Raw genomic sequence first — 27984 nt, forward strand, 5'->3', positions numbered from 1 at the left:
AGCTCCCTGCTGAGCACACTTGAGGAACCTCACAAGGAGGACAGGAGAGCCAGGGGATGAAGCACCTCAGCCCACTTGGAACAATAAATGCCTTTCTCCCACATCACTCACAATTCTACCACCCCTTTGTTCCTGGAAACCGACAGCAAGGTCTGCAGGACAAAGGAACAGGTAATCTAGGAGCTCATCAGCTTTCATTCTCTAGAAATCTCACGCACATCAAGACCGTGCGGTCATTTCTCTTGTCACCTAGTGCTCTTCTGCCCCCGACCACCAGACTGCTGCGTGCTCTGCCACGGCTACCAGACTTGGAGGAAGTAGCTCACAGCAGCAGGAAGGGGGCCAGGCAGGAGACCGCTTTGCAGGAGCAAAGCCACCGCACTGCAAGCGCCCTTTCGCTCAAATCCACACAGCTCAGCCCTCCAAACCACTCACTCATTCCACAGAAATTCTGCCTCTTGGGCCACTTCACCTTGGCAGCTAAACGGCGTCTTTCTAATTCGGAGGCAGGAACGGAGTTGTCCTCGCTCTCCTCGTCATCAGTATCTTGAACGCTTGAAAAGTTAAGACAAGAAGGACTGTGTCTCTCTCCAGGCTCTCCTCTTCTGAGGCAGGGGAAAGGATTGGGGGAAAGCGCTTGGTCAAGCCTCACCATACAAAGCATTCACGGGAAAGCTCCTCTCCCACTGTGAAAACATTAATTGACACGATTAATTCTTAGCATGTCAGACCTTCAGAAGTCAACACGGCCCACAAGCACCTAACACAGGCACTTCTGCAGGCCACGCTGCAGGGGAACAGTCACACAAGACAGCAGGGACAAAAGCAGGCCCCAACCTGCCCTTGACTTCTCGCACCCTACTGAATTCTAACCCCCTTCCCCTCAAAGGACATTAGCAAAGAAAATCAACACTGCCCTTACATTTCCTTCTAAGCTTCCTCAACAAAATACTAGCATGGGACAAACACGCATTGGGAGCAGACAGTTAGCAAACGCTGCGGGGCGCTGACGGGATAGGAAGCTAATGAAGTGCTCAACTACTCGCACCACACGCACACGCACACGCAGAGCCCCAGCAGTTCCTCCACGCTTAAGGATCCTACCTCCGCTGGCCGCAGCACAGGCGCCCGATGCAGAGGCAGCAGCTCCTGCTCCGGGAGGCGAGCTGAGTCCTGCCATGCCTACTGGGCCGCCTGCACGCGCCCTCTGCGCGCACTCTGCCAGCTCTTCACCAACGCTGCAGACAGGAAGAAAGGAAGGACTGTCACCAAAACCAACGGCATCCTTGTACACGGCTCTTCTAGGACACAACGAGCCACTGCTTCTCCACGCTACGCCTATTCAGAGCCATCTGGCAAGCTGACACACACGGGCTAGTTACACATACCCACGCACACCCGCCCTTCCTGCTCCCCTTGCTACAGGCCCAGGGCGAGGGGAAGCGGCAGAAGAAAGGACCTCTGCATTTGGTCTCATGCGCTGCTCTGGGGAGGGCCTCGTATACACTCCACTTGCCCAAAGCACACTTTTCAGGCTCGCTATTGCTCACAGCTCAGCTCAGCACCACCAACTTGAAACCTGACCGAGCAGTCGGGGTGGAGTCAAGGAAAACCTCCCGGTTCACACTTGACACTACATGTTCCAGAACATGCCCTTTTGCCCAGCTTCCACAGACGTCTCCACACATCATTAAACCTTGCTGCTCTTAACAAGAGCGTCCATAAGCCAACACGCACATTCACACACCTCAGCAACTCTAACGTCACCTAAAGCACTTACCGAGCATGCAGAAAAGTCCTAGCATACTCCTCCGCCGTCCACCCAGCAACATCTTTCTGGGAAAGATCAGCACCATGGCGAAGAAGAGTGTCTAGGATGCTCCTGTTCCCAGTCGAAGCAGCCCGCATTAAAGGGGTCCTAGAGCATCCAAAAGAGGAGAGGAAAGCTCGGAGCCAACGCAGACATTTCACTCGCATGCCTTTCAGCCCTCTTTGCTCCCACAACAATTGCTTCCCCCTTTCCCACAGGCAGAAGCAAAGCAAAGGCAGCTACATGGAAGCACAGCACAACTCGGAAGGAACGGGGCCTCCGGACACGCTCTTCGGACAAGCCCTTCACCTGGCAGACTGGTCTCGAGCGTTCACATCAGCTCCTTTGCTAAGCAGGAACTCCACCATCTCGCCGTGATGACCCGACACGGCAAGGGCAAGGGGCGTGCAGCCCATCTGCAAGCATAAAGCGCCCCCAGTCAGAACCAAACAGCCAGGGAAAGCCACTCTCTCTTTCCGAGAACAGCCTCACCCACATTCTACACTTACCTTATCCTTAGCCTCGAGAAGGGCGCTGTGCTCCACTAGCTGCCCTGCTAGAGAGGTGTTACGAGCAAGGACAGCCAGGTGAAGGGCAGTGTTGCCGGTAACGTCGGCAAGATTAGGGTTGGCACCACGCGCCAGCAGAATGGCCACGCATTCTTCTTGCTGGCACTGCACTGCCTGCAAGCAACACGGCAAAGAAAAGGAAGCCTTCCCAGCAACTACGTTTCCCTCCCTCAGCGCTCCCACAGCCGGCCAAGCGCACAAAGCAACCCCGGCCTTCCCCGAGGAGGCAACGTGGGCCCATTCTGCGCCAATCGCAACACAGTCTCCACCTGTCCCAACATCACGCATCACCCCAGAGACGCAGCGCTCTGGGTGCAGCTTGGAAGCCCTCCCTCAACAGCTCTCCCGTGCTCCACGTACCTTCATCAGTGGAGATCTCTTGTAGCCGTCCCGCGCATCCAGCTTGCACTTCTTCTCCACTAAATAGGACACGATCTCCGAGTGCCCATTAGCGCAAGCGAGATGCAGGGGTGTCCTACAAAGGCAACACATTCCATTAACACGCACACACGCGCCGAGCTGCACACACCGCTCCTGCCTCTGTCCCGGGCCTAGGGCCACCGCTGTCCGCAGCCACAAGAGCAGCTTAGAAAGAGTCGCCCATTCCGGCAGCAACGGCAGCAGCTGCACACCCCAAGCCCAGAGGGAGGGGCTAGGAAAAGTCACCCCCACCCCACGCAGCACCCGCTTCCCGCAGCTCCGCACCCGCTTCCCTGCAAAGGGGCTCCTGCGCCCAGGCACAGCGGTCTGCCCACGCAGCCCCACGCTGCCGGGCGCAAGCGGCTGCCCTCCATCCCTCTGCCCGCGCAACCGCCCGCTGCCTCCAACAGCACCACCCACGCTGCCCAGCAAGGACCACCCAGGCTTGGTTGGCCACCTCCAGCCTTCGCCAAGGCGCCCTGCGGCTTGCGCCAGCACCGCTTGCGTGGCAACAGAGTGCCGCACGCCGGGGACACGGGCTTTCCAAGAGCAGCACAGCAGCCTCGGGCGGTGCTGCTGGGGCAGGGCCTGCCACCCGGCCTTCCCCGCAGCAGCCTCGAGCACACGCGCCCTCCACGCCCGGCCAGGCCCTCGCGAAGAGCCGGCAAAGCCCCGGCCGGCGCCGCCCCCCTCACCGCTTGGCCTTGTCGCGCCCGTCGAGGCCGCGTGTCGGCAGCCGCCGCAGCGCAGCCAGGTCTCCGCGGGCGGCCGCGCGGTGCAGCTCGCTCAGCTCCTCCTCGCGAAGCTCGTAGCGAGCGCCCACGCAGGCCAGGGAAGCGCCGCCGGGCGCCGCCGCCCCCCGCCCCTTGCCGAAGAGCGCCAGGAACCGCTTCATGCTGCGGCGGGGACGCGGACACGGCCAGAGAGAGACGGCCCCGCCTCGGGCGGGCGGGGCAGAGGAGCCGAGCCCCGAGCAGGGGCCGCGGCCGGGACAGCTGCGGCGGGGCTGAGCCCCGGCGGGCTGCGGGAGCGGGGGTCGCGGGCTCGGAGCCCCCGCGCCGGGAGCAGAGGCGCGCTCCGAGGGCCGGGACGCAGCGAGGCTCCCAGCGAGGCACGCGCCGACCGTCGCTCCGGCACTGGCGGCCGCAGCACTGAGGCCGCGCGGCGACGGCGCCAGGCGCAACAGCCGCGGCGAGGGCGTCACAGGGCGGCGGGGTGACGCCGCGGGGTGACACTGCCACGCGCCACAGGCGGCTCCTCGACGTGGGGCTGCAGCGCACCCACAAGGGGCTGCGGCTCCCCGAGAAAGAGCACCGCCGCTGTTAGCTTGGTTGTCGCTCAACTATCTTTTTCATGTTCTCCTATGATTGTGAATCTGCTACTTGTTGTAGATCTGCCAGCGCTGCCAGTTATTATCATTAGTAGAAAATCATCTTTCATTTCACAAAAATCCCCATTTACGTCTTGTCGGTATTTACTCAACTGAATCGAGCAGAAAAGCAGAACCAGCCAAAAATAATAATAAAAATAATCCCCAGCCACGCTCATACTATAGATTGCGATTAAATGTTTGAAGTAAGTATTACCTGCCATAGTGCTAGAGATAGAAACTGGGCTCTGTGCAACAGAACTCGAAGCCTGTGTCTCAAGTTCCTAAACGAGGACTCCAGAGGGAGCAGCCGTGTTCCCCCCTCAGGGGAAGAGGAAGCCTCTCTGGTGTGGGGGATAGAGATCTTTCTCTTGGGGATGTAATTGAAGTGGCCACCAGATAAGCACTGGCTTCTCACTTACTTGGAAATCATCCTTAAATTCAAATGTACATTACTGTTCCAAATGAATGGGATTCTTCTAATCGGGACTTTTTTTTTGGAACTTGTCCATGCTATGCACACATTGCTAGGACATCCTGCACACTGCATTCTTTAACTACTAAATTAGCTCTTTAGCTTTGAAGGCCAGCTAGCAGTGTGAGTGTATTGTTCACACGGTCATTGAGCATTCCCAGATTTTTGCAGCCAAACCCTGACAGATGTCCAAATCTCTCTGGAATTACTGGAAGCAACCAGGAGGCTGTCATCTCCACATTGCTCTTGGTCTTAGCTTAAGGCTACAGGTGCCTCCTAAACCACAGCAGGGTTTGCTGCGTCCTCACAGTGGATGTGCCATCAAGCACAGCCAGTCCAGACCAGCTTTCTTCTCAAAGTTCAAACTAGCTTATTTTTATGAAGACTGGGCCATTTTGGAGCTCTTTTTGTACACCACATGTTTAAAATCAAAACTGCACCAAGCAATACAAAGCCAACACTAAGATAAAATACATATATATTAGTAAATTAACACCAGAGTAATATAGATATGTACATGTGCCTAGGTGAGGTGCTCTGGGATTGCATAGTCCTCAAATGGCCTGGTAAGCAGCCAAACTTCCTTTCAGAACACATTATGGCAGACGTTAATGCATCTTCTTCTGCCTTTGAACTCCTTTCGGAGTTTGGGGTACTGTTGTCACTCAGCAAACCTCTCCTTATCGAGTGCATTAAGACCAGCCACTCTTAGGTAAACTAAGATTCTTGTAAAGGCCTTTGGGATGTAACAGCAGGGTTTTGCCTCCCCCTTTGGGAATCCCTGCCGACTACTCCCACGCACTTTCTTGTTCCTTCTCATCTTTGGAAAGGGCTTCCGGGAGGCTGTGCTCCATCAGCTTGCCAGGCCTCGAGCTGCTGCCGACCGTTTGCGGCTCGCCTGATCGTGCTTCTTGGCTGGCTCCTAGGCAAGGGGGACAGCTGCTGTGGGCCAGGCCTCAGGAGCCTTCCGCCATTGCCAGCACCTGCCAGCCATCTTTGAGAGCGGCCTCCCCCTGGCAGCGCAGGAGCGCTCTGAAGGGCAGCAGGAGGCAAACAGAGCCCCCAACTCCAGGCCCCTGTCTAAAAACCCAGCGGAGCTTTCAACCTCCCCTGAGGAAAAGGACACAGGCTGCACGCTGCCAGCAAGCGGCCAGACTCCTACCAGGGTTCCCCCCTTGGCAGCAAGCCCGCCGCTCCCATTCTGTAAGAGGGACAGGCAGCGGGAGGAGGAGGGAACAGGCGCGTGCGCAGGGCAGGCCAAGTCACGAAGGGGACGGGAATAAAACAGAGATGTCCCAGCCTACAAGCTTTATTAAATACAGAATTGGAACAGAACACCTTCACTTGAATGCAGCTCGATGTCATCTACACACCACTCCGCCAAGAGCTAGAGGGCACGTTTCCCCAGGCTTCCTTCCTCTCGGGATATCCTCTCTTGGCAGTCCCCGCTCCAGAAAGCCACTTCTGAGGAAGGCGCGCGCGGCAGGGGGAACAAAAGGCCCTCTGTTAGTGTTACAGGAGCAAAAGGGAGCAAGTCCCAAACCAAAGGAACCAACCCCATTCATCCCAGTAGACAGGCACCTCTGCTCACAATGCAGACACATTCAACCCAAGGCACTTGTGTCCACCCAAGCAAATGCAAGGGGCTCTAAAGCAACAGCTGGCCACTCGGCAGCTGATTGAAGCCAACAGGAACCCAAAGAATTGCAAAGCAGGGGCCACCTGCTTGCAAACAGGCCCCGTCCCTGAAAAGGCCCGACTAGAGCCCCCCGGAGAGGGGATTATTCGGGGCTCTGGGGGCGGCCTTGCATGTGCACATACACTGTTTCTTCTCTTTTTTAAGGACAGGCACATAATATTCTGTGCCACCAGTATTTGGATCACCATGAAGGTGTCACATAGATCTCCAGATTGCAATTACCTCGCTCACGTTCTTCAGCGACATTTTTGACCATTCCTCACGCACCTGCAAGTATAACACAGGATACCCTTAAGTCCTCAGCAGTTACATTCCTCTAGTACTACCTTCTACGGCCTTTTGAAACCTAACTGTAACATGAAATGCAAACTGGAAACAACACCCTCAATCCTGAGAAATGCTTTGTCCACCAAAACACAGCATTGCCACTACTCTGTGCCATTAATTGTATCACAACACAATTGCCACTCATCACTTTTCCCTCATTCTGGCTTTGCAGAAGGGCATCAAAAAGCACAAGGAGGATATAAGCACACATGGCCAGAGGTCTAGTCCCAAGGCCACAAGCTGCATATTTACACTGTTCACAGCGAGCAATCCGATTTGTGATGCCTGCTTTTTTTCTCATTACAAATCAACACTCTCTTTAATTTACTCCGCAGCAAAGGACTCAGGCCAGAACGAGCTGGCTTTCCTTGCAGCAGCCACCTTCTAGATAGCCTTTTTCATGGCAGCTCTGCTGACTTGCTGTTTAGCCACAGGAGTGCCTGAGGACAGTCACCTGGATCACCCTCTGAGACCCCCACAAGGCAATGCCCAAAGCCGAGCAGCTCAGCTTCAGAACACTACAGGCATGGGGACAGCTACAGCCCGCAGGCATCTCCTTTCAACAGGACCCTTGCTACGCTGCAGGCACCACAGCACTGAGTCACAACTGGAGCTGCCTGAAGCCTTCCCAGGATTGTAAAAGATGGAAGAGGAGAGCTTGCCCTTGCCTCCACTCTGTGCAAATCAGGGAAGGGATCATGGCATTCAGTGAAGAATGCTTCGCCCTCTTGTCCAACTCTTGCCACACGGGCCCCAAACCTCACCATTCCGTGAGGAACGTGCTCTCCACACACACTGCAAAGGCTGGGGCACACTCGGACCAGAGCTATCGCTGAGGTTGCAGCAGGCTCTGAGCATTGCCTCATGGAGTCTCTCAGGGCGATCCAGGGGACTGTGCTCGCCCAGTTGTGAGGGGCACCAATGCTGTTTGCACTAGCAGACTGGGTGTCCCGGAGCTAGGCAGGAATGCGTGCTCCTTTTCCCCTTAAAAGCTGAACCCTGCTCATTCATACTCTGTGGGCAGCTCATTCGAGCACAGCGTGCATGTCCAATGCCTTACCTCAGCCATTTGAGCTTCCACTCTGTCTGCCACACAGGAAGCATTGCCCGCTGCGTTCAGCATCAAAGAGCGGCTGCTGCCCAGCTCAGGAGGGTAGGCAGCAGCGGCTTCCGCAAGGCCTCCGATAACTCTGCCTTGCTGCAGGCGTCTGCTGAGAGCCAGTTCATTTCCCAAATCCCTGATTCTCTGCTGCATTCGTCCTACCAGGGAAGCTTCCGCAGCGGCTCTTCTTTGTTCCACCTGCTCCTGGGTGGCTGCCTGTGTCTGAAGCAGATGGTGCCATTTCAGCCTCCAGGGAAGAAGAACTTTCCCCCCATGCCCGACGACAGTTTCCACACACCCCCTTGGAAGAGCACAGCCTTACTCAGGCGCCTCCTCACTGCCCTCAAGAATCCACGGCCACAGCCAGAGGCACCACGTTACGCAATGCTTTCTGTTCACTGGTGGAAACCTGCTCTTAGCACAACGTTTATGTATTTTGGTTTCCAATCAAAGCTCGGACTAAGAAGCCACCTCTCTCTCGGCAAGACGCTAGTCCCTTCTCTTAACGCTGTTCCCTGATTCTCCAGGCACTAATGTGCAAAAAGATGGTGATGCCCGGAATGGCTGAGGACAAGCGTTCCACAAGCTCACGGCCTTCAACAGACTCCTCCAGATATAAAGAGCCCATGAACCCACAGCCCTGACCAGCACAAGCTGGACACAGTGGAGAAGGACACTGGTACAGAAGAGATGAAGGAAAAGGCACAAATGGACTGTGCATGCCAGTGCCAAGTACCTTTACCTGCAGAAAGAGATTGACTTCCCGTAGTTTTTGCCTTAGTTGTCGCTCGGCCTTTTCTTCAGTCTCTCTTTTGTGCTCTTTGATGTGGCTGAGGTCTGGCGTGCTGGTCTCTACACGGCACCGGAGGGCAGCCACCTCTTCTTCCAGCTGCCGCTTCCTCTTCCGCAGCTGTGCATGGCTCCCATGCATGCAAGCCAACTCTTCCCGCAAACCTTCGTTTGCTTTCTTGAGCTGCCTTGAGTTTCTCTGCTCTGCAGAGAGCCGCTTGCAAAGTTCCTGCACCTGCACACAGCCAAGGGACACACAGAGAGCCTTAAGCATACGCAGTTCTTTGCAGACCCTGCAGGCTGTGTGCTGAGACTCTGTTTGTCACCAGCTCGCTCCGTTTTAAAACCAAGTGAAAGCCATGCTCCTCTGCCAAAAGCAGCACCTCTTTTAAAGGTTTCCCAAAAGACCACCTCAAGTTTCCCGCCCTTCTCAGGTCTCCTCCAGCACTCCCCTAGCCAATAAAGGCTTCACTCCCAGGAGATCACACATCCACAGAGCTAGGCTCCTTCTCCTTTCCTCAGGAGCACACATCATGCGGGGTGTTTTGCATGCAGCGGGGCTGCCAGGGGTCTTCCAGACTTGTCTCACAGTCAGCATTGCCTGACTTTGTCAACACTCCTCCAGAAAGCAGCTTTCTAAGCCATGGACAAAGAAGCCCTATTCGCTCTGGGACCAAGCGGCAGCTTCTTTCCAAGAACTTTTAGGAAGTATCAGGTTTCCAGAAGTCCCCAAAGGTCAACTGCTACTCTAACGGTTTCCTCTCTCCTCAGAAATTCACCTTTTCCACACCACCACCCTGGCACCGCGGCACTCCTGCCCTTTCGGAATGATTAGTTAGACGTTTCCAGGGATCAGAAGAAAGCCCCTTCATTTCCAAACACAGCCACCACGTGAACGTGCACGTGAATACAGAAGTCAGGAGAAGAAACGAGACAGCTTTCCAAAACAAACACATAGAAACAACGAAGCACAGCTCACCTTTGTTCTTAATATGTCATCTTCGCTGCCCCCTCCAGAAGGTGCGTCCTTCAGCTTGGCCTGTAGATTCAGCTGGGACTCGCTCTCGCGCCTCTCATAGGTCCTTAGTTTCTTCAGAGCTTTCTCCAGAAGCCTCTTGGACCTGTACAGCCAATTAGGGAGTAAAATAGGAAAGCCATGGGAAAAACAAACAAACAAATAAATAAACAAACAAAAAAAACCCCAAAACACAAGAAGCATTCCCTTTGAGGTTGCTCACAAACCGTTACGTACTCATAGTCTCTGAGTCAATTAAAGGAACCTTGACTCCCAGCTTAGCCGGTATTTCTTACAAATGCTAAAAAGCCATACCTGCTGCATTCTTCCTGCAATTCCATGTTTTTCTTCACTGCCTCCTCCAGCTGGGCTTCCGCTGCTTGTTTCCTCTCTGCCCCCTTCTTCACTGCCTTTCCTTCACTCTCACACTTTGCACACAGGAAGGAGAAAGCACATACGCAGCTCAGTAAAAAGTGCAAAAGAGCCTGAGAAACAGCTTCCTCTGTCCCCCTGGCACCAGCAGGTGGTACTTAGCTATCCACATCAGTGGACAGCAGAGCTTAAGTTCGAGCTTCAGGGGAATCAGCCGCCATCACTAGGCAACAGTCCTGGGCGTTCAAGGTTACAGAGTTCGTGAACAGTGTAGCTGCCTGCACGCACCCAAAAGGAAAGAAAATCATTGACTGGAAGAGGGAAGTCAGAGCAACCCTTCATGTACCTGCTGATATTTGTCTTCTTTCAGAGGCACGTGTCTTGTCTGTAAGGCAGAGAGCAGATCTTCCAGGCTCTTATGAACCTAAGGAACAAAAAAGCCACACTGATGCTTCCCGGACTCACGCTTGCACCTCATTCAAGGGGTATTAGCGAAGCAAAATGCCACCAACATTTCTCCATCTCACTACTCCTTTACAATCGACCCCCAGTTTGAGCCCTGGAGCAGTTCTCCTTCATTAAGGGCTTGTCTCCTAACTCGGCCCAAGCACACAACACTGCCTACGCCTGTGCCATTCCTTTATGGATTGACACCTTCGAGCCAAGGAATCCACAGTCAGTAAACAGGGAAGGTGTCAGAGGTTTGGCAATGAAGTCTCCCTTGTCACAGCCTGAGGATGCTGCTTCAGGCTTTGCTTGGCACCAAAGCAATTCCACGAGCTAACTCGCCCTTAGGGCAGCAACAAGTGCTACTGCCTGAGGGCTTCAGCACCAGGACAGCCAAAAAGCAGCAGGCGGTCAAAGCAGCACATGAGTGTCAAAGCCTCTCCTCGCACGCTGCTCAGGCCGCACAGTAGCCAGGGAACCTCTCAACACCAGAAGGCCTTGGAGAGGGACAAAGCAGAGCCGATCCCCTGCGGACTGCCAGAAATGATGTCCCCCTGGGCTCCCCAGGAAAATCTCTTCCCAGAATGTCCCCACATACACACACAGCTAGGCTCAGGAGCTCATGAAGAAGAAAGCTGAGGAGGAGCTTACAGTGGCAGAGCTGTGCAGCTCTTTCTGCAGGGCTTCAATTCGAGCCGTGTGTTGGTCGCTTCTCCCTTCCAGCCTCACCTTTTCAAGCTCAAGCCTTGAAGGAAACACAGGGAGACAGCACTGTGAAATAACGGCCCTCCAAATTCTGGATGGGCTTGCTGCCATGCAGCCAGCTCTTCCTCTTGCTTTTACACCACCCCGGCAGGCAAAGCCTTGCTTCACCGGGGCAGTTCCTTACCGTCCCACTCGTTCTTCCAGCTGCTTTAGGCTAGCTCTTTCCAAGGAGGCTTCCACAAGCTCTTGCAGTTGCTTGGAAGAAGCCATTGCTTCCCTCTCCTTTTCCGACAGGGCCGCCTGCAACTCCTCAACACAATGCTCACTCTGAAGGCGCTGCTCTTCCGACTCCTGCAACTGTCAAACCAGCACCCACGCTACTCAGCTGCATTTACATACAGGCAAGCCAAGTGCTTTGACTCCCAAGTCATCTCTCCCAAATCCTCTTGCCTTGCCCTCTCTCCTGCTAGCCTCTTCCACCCCCATCTTGTCTTCCTAAAGCAGTCCCCAAAACCGCCCCAACACCAATCCGCTTCCTTCCACAGGGAGTGCACAGCAAAGACCTTGCCAAACTTAGGCACCAGGGCTATTGCACTAGGCAAGTGAGTCACTTTGAGGCCCTTCAATCTCCGCTGTGGACGTGAGGCCCAGTGCAGGCTCAGCCAGCGCGACCATTCAGAGCACCTGCCTGAGATGCTGCTTCACGTGGACCATGCAAAGCCCCACCTATCCAGGAGGGATGCTGCTTTCTGCAGCTCTCACACTACAGCACCCTGCCCGGTGGAGGAGGAAGAGCAGGTCATTTGGTTCCAGCTTTCACCCACTTCGTGGGTTATGACAGGCCGCAATGACTGACTTGCTCAGGTCCCCCTGGCACCTGTTCTCAGAATACTGCCCTCTGCTTGTTCATCATTTGCCAGGGAAAAAACAACATTGTCAGGCTCATTAAGGTAGTTACTGTTTTTGCCTACCTTGCCCTTAAGCCTGTCCAACTCTTTTAGCAACTGCCCTTTCTCTTCCTCCAGGTCCTTGCAACCACGTGTGGCAGCTTCCAGAGAGGCTTCTGACATCAGCTGCTTTCGACGAGCCTCAGCAAGCTCCTGCTCCAGCTGTCTGGCCGTGTCCTGTGGACATAGTTACATGCATAGGAAGAAAAGGCTTGGACCACAGGTTCCGCTTTCTCTTCTTTCCTGTTACATTACAGAGCTGCTTCAGGCTTCAGAGTGAACCTAAACATAACTTATTTTGTCCACACCACTGTGCCTCTGCACAGCTGATGTCTGCTCTCTGTCTGCTGCCAACAGCTAAGCTTTGCCAGCTCGTCTTTAAGCTCGTGGCTTCCTATGAGTTCAAAATGGCCAAGTACTGTTCTCCTTGGAACAGCACATAAACACAGACTGCAGACATCCACGTGCATCTGTGTTTAAGAAAATGCCAGCAATCTGCTCAGATGCACGTGCTGTTATTGAACTGCACACATGACTCTAATCCACAAACCCAGGGCTTCATATTAGATCCTGTGAAAATGAAAGGGCAGGAGTAGCTTACAGAGGCAAAGCTGTGCAGCTCTTTCTGAAGAGCTTCGATTTTAGCTGTCTGTTGGTGAGCTCTGCCTTCCAGCCTCCCATTCTCAAGTTCAAGCCTTCAAAGGAAACATAGGTCTCAGTATGGGAACCCAGTGGAGCACAGACACCCACTCCAAACTGTGAACTGACGGTATCTCAAGCAAACACCTCCCTCCAAATCCCAGATTTGCTTGCTCTCAAGCAGCAAGCTAACCCCGTTGCCTTTACACCCTCCCACAAAGCACAGCCTTGCTTCACTATGCCAACTCCTTACCTTTCCACTTTGTCTTTCAGCACTTTTAGGCTCTCCATTTCCAAGCAGGCCTTCTTGCATTCTTGCAGTTGCTGAGACAAAGCCAATGCTTCCCTTTGCTTTTCTGCCAGGGCTCTCTTCAAATCCTGAACACACCGCTCAGACTGGAGAAGCTGCTCTTCCAGCTCCTGCAACTGTCAAACCAGGACCCACGCTAGTCAGCTTCCTCTTCACACACTCAAGGCACCTGCTTTCACTCGCAGGTCACCTCTGAAAAACCCTGTTGCTTCGTCCTCTTTCATACTGGCCTCTCCCATCCCGCTGCTTGTTCATTGGTTACAGGGGAAAACAGGGTTGTCAGGGTCCTCGGGCTAGTCACAGCCTTTGCCTACCTTGCCTTTAACCCTGGCCAACTCCTTTTGCAACTGCATTTTCTCCTCCTCCAGCTCCCGGCGAGCACGCGTGGCAGCTTCCAGCGAGGCTTCGGACAGCGCCTGCTTTCTGCGGGCATCGGCGAGCTCCTGCTCCAGCTCCCTGACCCTGCCCTGATGGAATAAGGACACGCGTCGCAGGAAAAGCCTTGCACCGTGCACTGTGCTTTTGCTTTTCCTGTTACATTACACGACTCTTCCCAGAAGTAGCTCCCCAAAGGACTACTATGTTTCTTCCCCTTCTCCCATCACCCAGACCTTTCTCAGGCATCTCCCTACCCCTCACTCCTACCCCCGCCTTCATTCCCTTCCAGCCATTGTCAGACTCTGGACAAAAGTCTCTCTCCACCCGAGAGCCACACTTGGACCAGGCCTTTTCACACACACAGAATGAGGCAAACGCTCTGCAGAGCAGCACAGTGCACACTTGTGCACCGTGTCCATTTGCAGGCAGACACTTCCCCTTCCACAGCACACTCCAAGGCCACGCAATCTCTTCTCTAACTGTCCACACACACACACACAAGTAGGCTCAGGAGCTCATGAAAAGGAAAGGTCAGGAGTCGCTTACAGAGGCAGAGCTGCGCAGCTCTTTCTGAAGAGCTTCCACCCTGGCAGTCTCATGGCGCGCTGTCACCTCCAGCCCTGTTTTTTCAAACTCAAGCCTTCAAAGGAAACATAGGGCTCAGTATGGGAACCCCACAGAGCACACATACCCACTCCACACTGTGAACTAACAACATCTCAAGCAAAAGCCTCCCTCCAAGTCCCACATTCCCTTGCTGGGATGCAGCAAGGTAATCCCGTTGCCTTTACACCAGCCCACAAAGCAAAGCCTTGCTTCACTCTGGCACTTCCTCACCGTCCAACTTTTTCCCTCAAGAGCTTTATGGTGAAGAGCAGTGTGCCACGTTCTTGCTCTTGCTGGGGAGCAGCCATTGATTCTCTTTGCTTCTCTGCCAGGGCTCTCTTCAACTCCTCAACAGACCGCTCAGACTGGAGACGCCGCTCTTCCGATTCCTGCAACTGTCAAACCAGGAACCATGGGAGTCAGCTTCATCTTCAGCATCTTACACACTGCTTTGACTCCCAAGTCAAATCTCCCAAACTCTGGTGCTTCACCCTCTTTCCTATTGGCCTCTCCTGTCCCCATCCTGATTTTCTACAAGCAGACAGCTCCGACTGACAAGGGAAAAGAGCGCTTTCTGCAGCTCTCAAACTACACTGCCCTGCACAGCACAGCACATGAAGAAGAGCACGTCGTTCCGCTCAAGGCTCCACCGCCCTCATGGGTTACGGCAGTGCGGAACTACTGACTTCATCACATCTCACTTGTACCTGTGCTCAGAATGCTGCCTTGTCCTTCTCATCATTTACAGAGGAAGAACAGCCCTGTTACGCTCATTATTGTTGTTATGGCATTTGCCTACCTTGCCTTTAACCCTGGCCAACTCCTTCTGCAGCTGCCCTTGCTCTTCCTCCAGGTCCCGGCAGGAACGTGGGGCAGCTTCCAGCAAGGATTCTGCTGGCGACTGCTTTTTAGGAGCATCAGCAAGCTCCTCACCCAGCTCTCCAATACTATCCTAATGAAATAGTTACACACATAGGAAGAAAAAGCTTGGAGCACGCACTATGCATTTCTAATAAGGCACTTGCTATGAGAGCTCGGACATTCCCAGACCCTGCTTCCTCACAAGCCCCGGGGAGCAGCTTGCACACAGCTAAAGCTGTTCCAGTTCACTGGAACAAACGTATGGCAGAAGCAGCCAAAAAGGAGCAGAGCCTCCTCGGTGCAGGGCCCACACCCAGAGCAACCTCCTGAGAAGATCCCCCCACGGGGAACCCACTGTGCCCCCCGCTGAAAGCACCTCAGAATCCCAGGGAGAATCGTTGTCCTCCTCCGGCTCCGCTCCTGCTGCCGATGGAACATCTGCAAGGGAAATAAGGAAGGGCACACCATGAGTGCTTCTCTCACTCTGCTGCTCTCCTCCATCAGGCAACACCCACAGCCAAGGGACAAATAATGCTGTTACTAGAGTGTTTAAAAAAAAAGAAGAAAAAGCAGCGTCATTCAAGAGCATCCTCACTCTGAGCCGCACCACTGTGTTCTCACCCTTCCTCCCACATCCTCACACAGGCAGGAAGTCACCACGAAATAACACTCCTTGCACTCCAGCACTTCCACAAAACATCTTCCTCACTTGACCTTCCCCTCTGCCCTGGCATTTGCTGGCAAGGGCAGAATTGGGGCTTTCCCATCTCAGCAGCAGCTCATCACCGGCATTCACTGACTCAGACCAAGGAGCAAACAAACACAGGGGCTCAACGCTTCTGAACTCACCTCTACTGACAGGGAGGGCTGCTGCAGCATTTGCAACTTGAGGACCACCTGCTGCTTCCTCCCCATCCCGTGCAGGTGATTCCTCCTGAAAGAGGCCAGCCAAAAGAGTTGGAAGGAACAGAAAGAAGCACCCATTGCACAGGAAAGGGCACCGTGCAAAGTACTTCTATTCCCTGTACCTGTACAGGGAAAAACGTTCTCACTTTTCTTTTACAAGGACTGCACTCCTCCCTTAGGAGGATGTTTCTGTGCACAGCAATACCCAGTGTCACAGACATGCTGTTCCTCTTCAACAGAGACTCTCAGAAGTGCAGCCTGGACACAGGCTGAGCCTACATTCACCTACATTCAAATATGCAGGAGCACACACACCCTTTCCCCCCCTCCTCTGCAACAACAAAAACCAACAGAAAGCACCTCAGAATCCAAGAGGGAGTCTCCGTCTTTCTCCTGCTCCGCTCCCGCTGCCAAGGAAACATCTGCAAGGGAAATAAGGAAGGGCACACCATGAGTGCTCCTTTCACTCTGCCTCTCTCCTCCGTCAGGCAACACCCACAGCCAAGGGACAGATAATGCTGTTACTAGAGTCTTCAAAAAAAGAAGAAAAAGCAGCGTCATTCAAGAGCATCCTCACGCTCAGCCGCACCACTGTGTTCTCACCCCTTCCCCTGCCCTTCTCTGCAGCAGAAGTCGCCCAAGCCCAGCAGGACAGCTCACACAGCTACAACCAACACCCAACAGAGGGGCAGCGAGCACCCAAACGCGGCTCTGCAAGGCCGGAGTCCTGGAGGAGGGAGCCGTGCGGGCAGCTGCTCTCCCAAACTCTCGCTCCAGAGTCTGGCACCCACAGTCCATTCGCATCGCAACGGAGGGGTCCTCAAAGCACTACACAAAATATCCTCACGTGCGCAGCGAGTCACCAAGAAACAGTGCTCCTTGCACTCCAGCACTACCACAAAATGCCTCCCTCAGCTGACGTGCCCTCCGCCCTCTCCTTTGGTGGCAAGGGCAGAATCGGGGCTGCCCCGTCTCACAAGCACGGCACCGTTTCCATGCATTGGCCCTCACAGCCACCAAACAAGACGTGGCCTTCAACGTGCCCTTCAACTCACCTCGCACACAAGCCGGGGCTCCTGCAGCGTTTGTATCCTGAGGACCATCAGCGGCCTCCTCTCCATCCCTTGCAGGTGCTTCGTCCTGAAAGAGGCCAGCCAAAACAGTTGCAAAGAACAGAAAGAAGCACTCCCTGTGCAGGCAATGGACACCCTGCAAACTACTTCCCTCTACCCACACAGGGAAAAATGGTCTGACTTCCTTTCTTTGAGGCCTGCAACTCCTCCCTTGAGAAGACGTTTGAGTAGACAGCAGTACCCAATGTCACATATGTGCTCTTCTGCTTCTGAAGAGACCCTCACAAGCGCAGCCTGCGCACAGTCTCAGCCTGCCTTCACCCACGTTCCAATACCCAGGAGCACATACACCCTTTCCCCTCTCCTTTGCACCAATGAAAACCAACAGTTGCCTGCTTTTCAGTAACCTTAGTCCAACTCCGCCTCTTTCCTCCCTTGCACTTTTTTACCCAAAACAGCGCTCCAAGTCAAAACCCACGTTATTGCTGTTGGGCTTCTTACTTGGCTGCAGGATTCCATACACTGTCCTTTTCATGGATACTTTGGCAAAGAAACAGCAACCCCACCAAACTCTTGCAGAGCCAGAATCTGGACCCGTTGAGTATTGCACTACAAATCCCATGCAAGGGCCACTTGCTATGAGAGCTCGGACATTCCCAGACCCTGCTTCCTCACAAGCCTCGTGGAGCAGCTTGCACACAGCTAAAGCTGCTCCAGTTCACTGGAACAAACGTATGGCAGAAGCAGCCAAAGAAGGAGCAGAGCCTCCTAGATGCAGGGCCCACACCCAGAGGAACCTCCTGAGAAGATCCCCCCACGCAGAACCCACTGTGGCCCCCCCGCTGAAAGTACCTCAGAATCCCAGGGAGAATCGTTGTCCTCCTCCGGCTCCGCTCCTGCTGCCGATGGAACATCTGCAAGGGAAATAAGGAAGGGCACACCATGAGTGCTTCTCTCACTCTGCTGCTCTCCTCCATCAGGCAACACCCACAGCCAAGGGACAGATAATGCTGTTACTAGAGTGTTTAAAAAAAGAAGAAAAAGCAGCGTCATTCAAGAGCATCCTCACTCTGAGCCCCACCACTGTGTTCTCACCCTTCCTCCCACATCCTCACACAGGCAGCAAGTCACCACGAAATAACACTCCTTGCACTCCAGCACTTCCACAAAACATCTTCCTCACTTGACCTTCCCCTCTGCCCTGGCATTTGCTGGCAAGGGCAGAATTGGGGCTTTCCCATCTCAGCAGCAGCTCATCACCGGCATTCACTGACTCAGACCAAGGAGCAAACAAACACAGGGGCTCAACGCTTCTGAACTCACCTCTACTGACAGGGAGGGCTGCTGCAGCATTTGCAACTTGAGGACCACCTGCTGCTTCCTCCCCATCCCGTGCAGGTGATTCCTCCTGAAAGAGGCCAGCCAAAAGAGTTGGAAGGAACAGAAAGAAGCACCCATTGCACAGGAAAGGGCACCGTGCAAAGTACTTCTATTCCCTGTACCTGTACAGGGAAAAACGTTCTCACTTTTCTTTTACAAGGACTGCACTCCTCCCTTAGGAGGATGTTTCTGTGCACAGCAATACCCAGTGTCACAGACATGCTGTTCCTCTTCAACAGAGACTCTCAGAAGTGCAGCCTGGACACAGGCTGAGCCTACATTCACCTACATTCAAATATGCAGGAGCACACACACCCTTTCCCCCCCTCCTCTGCAACAACAAAAACCAACAGAAAGCACCTCAGAATCCAAGAGGGAGTCTCCGTCTTTCTCCTGCTCCGCTCCCGCTGCCAAGGAAACATCTACAAGGGAAAGAAGGAATGGCACACCATGAGTGCTTCTTTCACTCTGCTGCTCTCCTCCATCAGGCAAGCCCCAACAAGCAAACACACAGCAGGACCCGTGTTTACTAACTCACCTTTCTCACCAGCCACTGATCCTGCAGCATCTTTATCCTGAGGACCACCAGCACCTTCCTCTCCATCCTTTTCAGATGATGCTTCCTAAGAGAGGTCAGGAAAAAAAAAAAGTGTTGCAAAGAACAGAAAGAAGCATCTTCTGCAGCAGCAATTCAAACTTTGCAAAATGCTTCATTTCCCTGGGTAACTACACAGGAGAGTTCTCTCTTGTCTGCTGCAAAGAAAGGCCTGCAGGTTTTCCACAGGAATGCCTTTGGGCAGACAGCAATAGCCAGCACCACAGACATGCTGCTCTGCCCCTCACAAGCATGGCCTAGACACACTCTGACTCCAGCTTCAACAACACGGTGACACGCACGAGCACACTCCCCATCTGTCCCTTCTTTTCACCCAGGACAAGCAATAGCTGCCTGCTTCTCCGACAGCCTTAGTCCAGCTTCCCTCCCTTTCCTCACGGGCACTCTTCAACCCACTAGCACATCTCCCTGTGCTGCAGTAGCTCCTCGCAGACGGCATCTGCGACACCCTCTCAAAGCTCACTGACAAGAGGGCAACCAGGAGAAGAAGGAAATCTCGCCTGCATCTCCAGCACTGCAGGGTGCCTTCCAGCATCATCCTCGGAATCCTCAGAATCGCTGCACAGTCCCAGTGCCAAACACCTCTTCTGCAGGAGAAACAGCAAAAATAAAGAGACATCATCAGAGGGGAAACAGGCAGCGGGAGATCAGGCGCACGTGAGCCTGGAATGCCATTCCCATGTGCCAGGAGACAAAGACACCGGCTACAGGAGCTCCCTGCTGAGCACACTTGAGGAACCTCACAAGGAGGACAGGAGAGCCAGGGGATGAAGCACCTCAGCCCACTTTGAACAATAAATGCCTTTCTCCCACATTAGTCACAATTCTACCACCCCTTTGTTCCTGGAAACCGACAGCAAGGTCTGCAGGACAAAGGAACAGGTAATCTAGGAGCTCATCAGCCTTCATTCTCTAGAAATCTCACGCACATCAAGACCGTGCGGTCATTTCTCTTGTCACCTAGTGCTCTTCTGCCCCCGACCACCAGACTGCTGCGTGCTCTGCCACGGCTACCAGACTTGGAGGAAGTAGCTCACAGCAGCAGGAAGGGGGCCAGGCAGGAGACCGCTTTGCAGGAGCAAAGCCACCGCACTGCAAGCGCCCTTTCGCTCAAATCCACACAGCTCAGCCCTCCAAACCACTCACTCATTCCACAGAAATTCTGCCTCTTGGGCCACTTCACCTTGGCAGCTAAACGGCGTCTTTCTAATTCGGAGGCAGGAACGGAGTTGTCCTCGCTCTCCTCGTCATCAGTATCTTGAACGCTTGAAAAGTTAAGACAAGAAGGACTGTGTCTCTCTCCAGGCTCTCCTCTTCTGAGGCAGGGGAAAGGATTGGGGGAAAGCGCTTGTTCAAGCCTCACCATACAAAGCATTCACGGGAAAGCTCCTCTCCCACTGTGAAAACATTAATTGACACGATTAATTCTTAGCATGTCAGACCTTCAGAAGTCAACACGGCCCACAAGCACCTAACACAGGCACTTCTGCAGGCCACGCTGCAGGGGAACAGTCACACAAGACAGCAGGGACAAAAGCAGGCCCCAACCTGCCCTTGACTTCTCGCACCCTACTGAATTCTAACCCCCTTCCCCTCAAAGGACATTAGCAAAGAAAATCAACACTGCCCTTACATTTCCTTCTAAGCTTCCTCAACAAAATACTAGCATTGGACAAACACGCGTTGGGAGCAGACAGTTAGCAAACGCTGCGGGGCGCTGACGGGATAGGAAGCTAATGAAGTGCTCAACTACTCGCACCACACGCACACGCACACGCACACGCAGAGCCCCAGCAGTTCCTCCACGCTTAAGGATCCTACCTCCGCTGGCCGCAGCACAGGCGCCCGATGCAGAGGCAGCAGCTCCTGCTCCGGGAGGCGAGCTGAGTCCTGCCATGCCTACTGGGCCGCCTGCACGCGCCCTCTGCGCGCACTCTGCCAGCTCTTCACCAACGCTGCAGACAGGAAGAAAGGAAGGACTGTCACCAAACCCAACGGCATCCTTGTACACGGCTCTTCTAGGACACAACGAGCCACTGCTTCTCCACGCTACGCCTATTCAGAGCCATCTGGCAAGCTGACACACACGGGCTAGTTACACATACCCACGCACACCCGCCCTTCCTGCTCCCCTTGCTACAGGCCCAGGGCGAGGGGAAGCGGCAGAAGAAAGGACCTCTGCATTTGGTCTCATGCGCTGCTCTGGGGAGGGCTTCGTATACACTCCACTTGCCCAAAGCACACTTTTCAGGCTCGCTATTGCTCACAGCTCAGCTCAGCACCACCAACTTGAAACCTGACCGAGCAGTCGGGGTGGAGTCAAGGAAAACCTCCCGGTTCACACTTGACACTACATGTTCCAGAACATGCCCTTTTGCCCAGCTTCCACAGACGTCTCCACACATCATTAAACCTTGCTGCTCTTAACAAGAGCGTCCATAAGCCAACACGCACATTCACACACCTCAGCAACTCTAACGTCACCTAAAGCACTTACCGAGCATGCAGAAAAGTCCTAGCATACTCCTCCGCCGTCCACCCAGCAACATCTTTCTGGGAAAGATCAGCACCATGGCGAAGAAGAGTGTCTAGGATGCTCCTGTTCCCAGTCGAAGCAGCCCGCATTAAAGGGGTCCTAGAGCATCCAAAAGAGGAGAGGAAAGCTCGGAGCCAACGCAGACATTTCACTCGCATGCCTTTCAGCCCTCTTTGCTCCCACAACAATTGCTTCCCCCTTTCCCACAGGCAGAAGCAAAGCAAAGGCAGCTACATGGAAGCACAGCACAACTCAGAAGGAACGGGGCCTCCGGACACGCTCTTCGGACAAGCCCTTCACCTGGCAGACTGGTCTCGAGCGTTCACATCAGCTCCTTTGCCAAGCAGGAACTCCACCATCTCGCCGTGATGACCCGACACGGCAAGGGCAAGGGGCGTGCAGCCCATCTGCAAGCATAAAGCGCCCCCAGTCAGAACCAAACAGCCAGGGAAAGCCACTCTCTCTTTCCGAGAGCAGCCTCACCCACATTCTACACTTACCTTATCCTTAGCCTCGAGAAGGGCGCTGTGCTCCACTAGCTGCCCTGCTAGAGAGGTGTTACGAGCAAGGACAGCCAGGTGAAGGGCAGTGTTGCCGGTAACGTCGGCAAGATTAGGGTTGGCACCATGCGCCAGCAGAATGGCCACGCATTCTTCTTGCTGGCACTGCACTGCCTGCAAGCAACACGGCAAAGAAAAGGAAGCCTTCCCAGCAACTACGTTTCCCTCCCTCAGCGCTCCCACAGCCGGCCAAGCGCACAAAGCAACCCCGGCCTTCCCAGAGGAGGCAACGTGGGCCCATTCTGCGCCAATCTCAACGCAGTCTCCACCTGTCCCAACATCACACATCACCCCAGAGACGCAGCGCTCTGGGTGCAGCTTGGAAGCCCTCCCTCAACAGCTCTCCCATGCTCCACGTACCTTCATCAGTGGAGATCTCTTGTAGCCGTCCCGCGCATCCAGCTTGCACTTCTTCTCCACTAAATAGGACACGATCTCCGAGTGCCCATTAGCGCAAGCGAGATGCAGGGGTGTCCTACAAAGGCAACACATTCCATTAACACGCACACACGCGCCGAGCTGCACACACCGCTCCTGCCTCTGTCCCGGGCCTAGGGCCACCGCTGTCCGCAGCCACAAGAGCAGCTTAGAAAGAGTCGCCTATTCCGGCAGCAACGGCAGCAGCTGCACACCCCAAGCCCAGAGCGAGGGGCTAGGAAAAGTCACCCCCACCCCACGCAGCACCCGCTTCCCGCAGCTCCGCACCCGCTTCCCTGCAAAGGGGCTCCTGCGCCCAGGCACAGCGGTCTGCCCACGCAGCCCCACGCTGCCGGGCGCAAGCGGCTGCCCTCCATCCCTCTGCCCGCGCAACCGCCCGCTGCCTCCAACAGCACCACCCACGCTGCCCAGCAAGGACCACCCAGGCTTGGTTGGCCACCTCCAGCCTTCGCCAAGGCGCCCTGCGGCTTGCGCCAGCACCGCTTGCGTGGCAACAGAGTGCCGCACGCCGGGGACACGGGCTTTCCAAGAGCAGCACAGCAGCCTCGGGCGGTGCTGCTGGGGCAGGGCCTGCCACCCGGCCTTCCCCGCAGCAGCCTCGAGCACACGCGCCCTCCACGCCCGGCCAGGCCCTCGCGAAGAGCCGGCAAAGCCCCGGCCGGCGCCGCCCCCCTCACCGCTTGGCCTTGTCGCGCCCGTCGAGGCCGCGTGTCGGCAGCCGCCGCAGCGCAGCCAGGTCTCCGCGGGCGGCCGCGCGGTGCAGCTCGCTCAGCTCCTCCTCGCGAAGCTCGTAGCGAGCGCCCACGCAGGCCAGGGAAGCGCCGCCGGGCGCCGCCGCGCCCCGCCCCTTGCCGAAGAGCGCCAGGAACCGCTTCATGCTGCGGCGGGGACGCGGACACGGCCAGAGAGAGACGGCCCCGCCTCGGGCGGGCGGGGCAGAGGAGCCGAGCCCCGAGCAGGGGCCGCGGCCGGGACAGCTGCGGCGGGGCTGAGCCCCGGCGGGCTGCGGGAGCGGGGGTCGCGGGCTCGGAGCCCCCGCGCCGGGAGCAGAGGCGCGCTCCGAGGGCCGGGACGCAGCGAGGCTCCCAGCGAGGCACGCGCCGACCGTCGCTCCGGCACTGGCGGCCGCAGCACTGAGGCCGCGCGGCGACGGCGCCAGGCGCAACAGCCGCGGCGAGGGCGTCACAGGGCGGCGGGGTGACGCCGCGGGGTGACACTGCCACGCGCCACAGGCGGCTCCTCGACGTGGGGCTGCAGCGCACCCACAAGGGGCTGCGGCTCCCCGAGAAAGAGCACCGCCGCTGTTAGCTTGGTTGTCGCTCAACTATCTTTTTCATGTTCTCCTATGATTGTGAATCTGCTACTTGTTGTAGATCTGCCAGCGCTGCCAGTTATTATCATTAGTAGAAAATCATCTTTCATTTCACAAAAATCCCCATTTACGTCTTGTCGGTATTTACTCAACTGAATCGAGCAGAAAAGCAGAACCAGCCAAAAATAATAATAAAAATAATCCCCAGCCACGCTCACACTATAGATTGCGATTAAATGTTTGAAGTGCATGAGTAGGGTGGAGGTGTTAGTTTGTATATTGATATATGCCCTTCATGATGAGTCTGGATTTTACTGCTTGTAGGACTGAGGCAGGAATAAGTTCGTGAGATGGGATGCTAGCCCGAGGTGCTCTTAGGCTACTGAACAGCAGCGGAATACTTCCATAAGATGTTTGAATGAAGATTTTTTCCCTCCACTTCTGCATGTGTACATGTTAGCAGGAGGAAAAATAGCAAAGCTTGTATTTGATAAAAGGAGCGCGCAGTTGGCTGTTGATTACGGTGCTATTAGTGGTCCATATATACCAAGAAGACACTCAGAACAGGTACTGTGACTGCTGCCATTATCCCTGATAAGGAAGGTCACCTCTCTTTTTGCGGTGAGGTTGCAAGTCTTTAATTGCCCCTGCTCCTGTCCAACAGTGCCTTACAAGCCATGTATAAAGCTGATACTGTGTGGTTAGCCGGTAAGTATTACCTGCCATAGTGCTAGAGATAGAAACTGGGCTCTGTGCAACGGAACTCGAAGCCTGTGTCTCAAGTTCCTAAACGAGGACTCCAGAGGGAGCAGCCGTGTTCCCCCCTCAGGGGAAGAGGAAGCCTCTCTGCTGTGGGGGATAGAGATCTTTCTCTTGGGGATGTAATTGAAGTGGCCACCAGATAAGCACTGGCTTCTCACTTACTTGGAAATCATCCTTAAATTCAAATGTACATTACTGTTCCAAATGAATGGGATTCTTCTAATCGGGACTTTTTTTTTGGAACTTGTCCATGCTATGCACACATTGCTAGGACATCCTGCACACTGCATTCTTTAACTACTAAATTAGCTCTTTAGCTTTGAAGGCCAGCTAGCAGTGTGAGTGTATTGTTCACACGGTCATTGAGCATTCCCGGATTTTTGTAGCCAAACCCTAACAGATGTCCAAATCTCTCTGGAATTACTGGAAGCAACCAGGAGGCTGTCATCTCCACATTGCTCTTGGTCTTAGCTTAAGGCTACAGGTGCCTCCTAAACCACAGCAGGGTTTGCTGCGTCCTCACAGTGGATGTGCCATCAAGCACTGCCAGTCCAGACCAGCTTTCTTCTCAAAGTTCAAACTAGCTTATTTTTATGAAGACTGGGCCATTTTGGAGCTCTTTTTGTACACCACGTGCTTAAAATCAAAACTGCACCAAGCAATAAAAAAGCCAACACTAAGATAAAATACATATATATTAGTAAATTAACACCAGAGTAATATAGGTATGTACATGTGCCTAGGTGATGTGCTCTGGGATTGCATAGTCCTCAAATGGCCTGGTAAGCAGCCAAACTTCCTTTCAGAACACATTATGGCAGACGTTACTGCATCTTCTTCTGCCTTTGAACTCCTTTCGGAGTTTGGGGTCCTGTTGTCACTCAGCAAACCTCTCCTTATCGAGTGCATTAAGACCAGCCACTCTTAGGTAAACTAAGATTCTTGCAAAGGCCTTTGGGATCTTACAGCAGGGTTTTGCCTCCCCCTTTGGGAATCCCTGCCGACTACTCCCACGCACTTTCTTGTTCCTTCTCATCTTTGGAAAGGGCTTCCGGGAGGCTGCGCTCCATCAGCTTGCCAGGCCTCGAGCTGCTGCCGACCGTTTGCGGCTCGCCTGATCGTGCTTCTTGGCTGGCTCCTAGGCAAGGGGGACAGCTGCTGTGGGCCAGGCCTCAGGAGCCTTCCGCCATTGCCAGCACCTGCCAGCCATCTTTGAGAGCGGCCTCCCCCTGGCAGCGCAGGAGCGCTCTGAAGGGCAGCAGGAGGCAAACAGAGCCCCCAACTCCAGGCCCCTGTCTAAAAACCCAGCGGAGCTTTCAACCTCCCCTGAGGAAAAGGACACAGGCTGCACGCTGCCAGCAAGCGGCCAGACTCCTACCAGGGTTCCCCCCTTGGCAGCAAGCCCGCCGCTCCCATTCTGTAAGAGGGACAGGCAGCGGGAGGAGGAGGGAACAGGCGCGTGCGCAGGGCAGGCCAAGTCACGAAGGGGACGGGAATAAAACAGAGATGTCCCAGCCTACAAGCTTTATTAAATACAGAATTGGAACAGAACACCTTCACTTGAATGCAGCTCGATGTCATCTACACACCACTCCGCCAAGAGCTAGAGGGCACGTTTCCCCAGGCTTCCTTCCTCTCGGGATATCCTCTCTTGGCAGTCCCCGCTCCAGAAAGCCACTTCTGAGGAAGGCGCGCGCGGCAGGGGGAACAAAAGGCCCTCTGTTAGTGTTACAGGAGCAAAAGGGAGCAAGTCCCAAACTAAAGGAACCAACCCCATTCATCCCAGTAGACAGGCACTTCTGCTCACAATGCAGACACATTCAACCCAAGGCACTTGTGTCCATCCAAGCAAATGCAAGGGGCTCTAAAGCAACAGCTGGCCACTCGGCAGCTGATTGAAGCCAACAGGAACCCAAAGAATTGCAAAGCAGGGGCCACCTGCTTGCAAACAGGCCCCGTCCCTGAAAAGGCCCGACTAGAGCCCCCCGGAGAGGGGATTATTCGGGGCTCTGGGGGCGGCCTTGCATGTGCACATACACTGTTTCTTCTCTTTTTTAAGGACAGGCACATAATATTCTGTGCCACCAGTATTTGGATCACGATGAAGGTGTCACATAAATCTCCAGGTTGCCATTACCTCGCTCACGTTCCTCAGCGACATTTTTGACCATTCCTCACGCACCTGCAAGTATAACACAGGATACCCTTAAGTCCTTAGCAGTTACATTCCTCTAGTACTACCTTCTACGGCCTTTTGAAACCTAACTGTAACATGAAATGCAAACTGGGAACAACACCCTCAATCCTGAGAAATGCTTTATCCACCAAAACACAGCATTGCCACTACTCTGTGCTATTAAGTGTATCACAACACAATTGCCACTCATCACTTTTCCCTCATTCTGGCTTTACAGAAGGGCATCAAAAAGCACAAGGAGGATATAAGCACACATGGCCAGAGGTCTAGTCCCAAGGCCACGAGCTGCATATTTACACTGTTCACAGCGAGCAATCCCATTTGTGATGCCTGCTTTTTTTCTCATTACAAACCAACACTCTCTTTAATTTACTCCGCAGCAAAGGACTCAGGCCAGAACGAGCTGGCTTTCCTTGCAGCAGCCACATTCTAGACAGCCTTTTTCATGGCAGCTCTGCTGACTTGCTGTTTAGCCACAGGAGTGCCTGAGGACAGTCACCTGGATCACCCTCTGAGACCCCCACAAGGCAATGCCCAAAGCCGAGCAGCTCAGCTTCAGAACACTACAGGCATGGGGACAGCTACAGCCCGCAGGCATCTCCTTTCAACAGGACCCTTGCTACGCTGCAGGCACCACAGCACTGAGTCACAACTGGAGCTGCCTGAAGCCTTCCCAGGATTGTAAAAGATGGAAGAGGAGAGCTTGCCCTTGCCTCCACTCTGTGCAAAGCAGGGAATGGATCATGGCATTCAGTGAAGAATGCTTCGCCCTCTTGTCCAACTCTTGCCACACGGGCCCCAAACCTCACCATTCCGTGAGGACCGTGCTCTCCACACACACTGCAAAGGCTGGGGCACACTCGGACCAGAGCTATCGCTGAGGTTGCAGCAGGCTCTGAGCATTGCCTTGTGGAGTCTCTCAGGGCGATCCAGGGGACTGTGCTCGCCCAGTTGTGAGGGGCACCAATGCTGTTTGCACTAGCAGACTGGGTGTCCCGGAGCTAGGCAGGAATGCGTGCTCCTTTTCCCCTTAAAAGCTGAACCCTGCTCATTCATACTCTGTGGGCAGCTCATTCGAGCACAGCGTGCATGTCCAATGCCTTACCTCAGCCATTTGAGCTTCCACTCTGTCTGCCACACAGGAAGCATTGCCCGCTGCGTTCAGCATCAAAGAGCGGCTGCTGCCCAGCTCAGGAGGGTAGGCAGCAGCGGCTTCCGCAAGGCCTCCGATAACTCTGCCTTGCTGCAGGCGTCTGCTGAGAGCCAGTTCATTTCCCAAATCCCTGATTCTCTGCTGCATTCGTCCTACCAGGGAAGCTTCAGCAGCGGCTCTTCTTTGTTCCACCTGCTCCTGGGTGGCTGCC

General features: G+C 54.5%; 2 protein-coding genes across 2 annotated transcripts; both read right to left on the reverse strand.

Moving 5' to 3' along the window:
• Positions 1-6537: 6537 nt before the first annotated feature.
• LOC148596273 (ankyrin repeat domain-containing protein 26-like) lies at positions 6538-15755 on the reverse strand. The gene is made up of 11 exons (XM_088523923.1): positions 15690-15755; positions 14211-14374; positions 13920-14013; positions 13310-13462; positions 11284-11456; positions 11046-11139; positions 9891-10003; positions 9540-9681; positions 8514-8795; positions 7730-7993; positions 6538-6609 (listed from the first exon to the last, which is right to left on the reverse strand). The coding sequence occupies exons 1-11, from the start codon at positions 15753-15755 to the stop codon at positions 6538-6540; spliced, it is 1617 nt and encodes a 538-aa protein (XP_088380049.1).
• A 1037-nt stretch (positions 15756-16792) lies between these two features.
• On the reverse strand, positions 16793-27920 carry LOC148596274 (uncharacterized). The gene is made up of 13 exons (XM_088523933.1): positions 27726-27920; positions 26561-26605; positions 23290-23650; positions 23027-23246; positions 22272-22386; positions 21852-22025; positions 21652-21758; positions 21313-21450; positions 19999-20131; positions 19316-19402; positions 18738-18822; positions 17269-17359; positions 16793-16886 (listed from the first exon to the last, which is right to left on the reverse strand). The coding sequence occupies exons 1-13, from the start codon at positions 27918-27920 to the stop codon at positions 16793-16795; spliced, it is 1845 nt and encodes a 614-aa protein (XP_088380059.1).
• Positions 27921-27984: the final 64 nt, after the last annotated feature.

Source organism: Tinamus guttatus, unplaced genomic scaffold (assembly GCF_059628265.1).
Source record: "Tinamus guttatus ecotype Peru unplaced genomic scaffold, ASM5962826v1 Tinamus_guttatus_pri_ptg000018l, whole genome shotgun sequence".
Taxonomy (NCBI): Eukaryota; Metazoa; Chordata; class Aves; order Tinamiformes; family Tinamidae; genus Tinamus; species Tinamus guttatus.

Coding starts and splice junctions, on each gene's coding strand:
- LOC148596274 (XM_088523933.1), bottom strand. CDS start 27,920: ATGCAGCAGAGAATCAGGGATTTGGGAAATGAACTGGCTCTCAGCAGA. Junction 18,823..19,315: donor CTGCAGTGCTGGAGATGCAG/GCGAGATTTCCT, acceptor GACCTCTCTTAG/GAAGCATCATCTGAAAAGGA. Junction 16,887..17,268: donor GACTTGGAGCGCTGTTTTGG/GTAAAAAAGTGC, acceptor GGCCTCTTTCAG/GACGAAGCACCTGCAAGGGA.
- LOC148596273 (XM_088523923.1), bottom strand. CDS start 15,755: ATGGGGAGGAAGCAGCAGGTGGTCCTCAAGTTGCAAATGCTGCAGCAG. Junction 14,375..15,689: donor AGCCCTCCCTGTCAGTAGAG/GTGAGTTCAGAA, acceptor CTGGTTTGACAG/TTGCAGGAATCGGAAGAGCG. Junction 13,463..13,919: donor AGCTGCGCAGCTCTGCCTCT/GTAAGCGACTCC, acceptor TTATTCCATCAG/GGCAGGGTCAGGGAGCTGGA.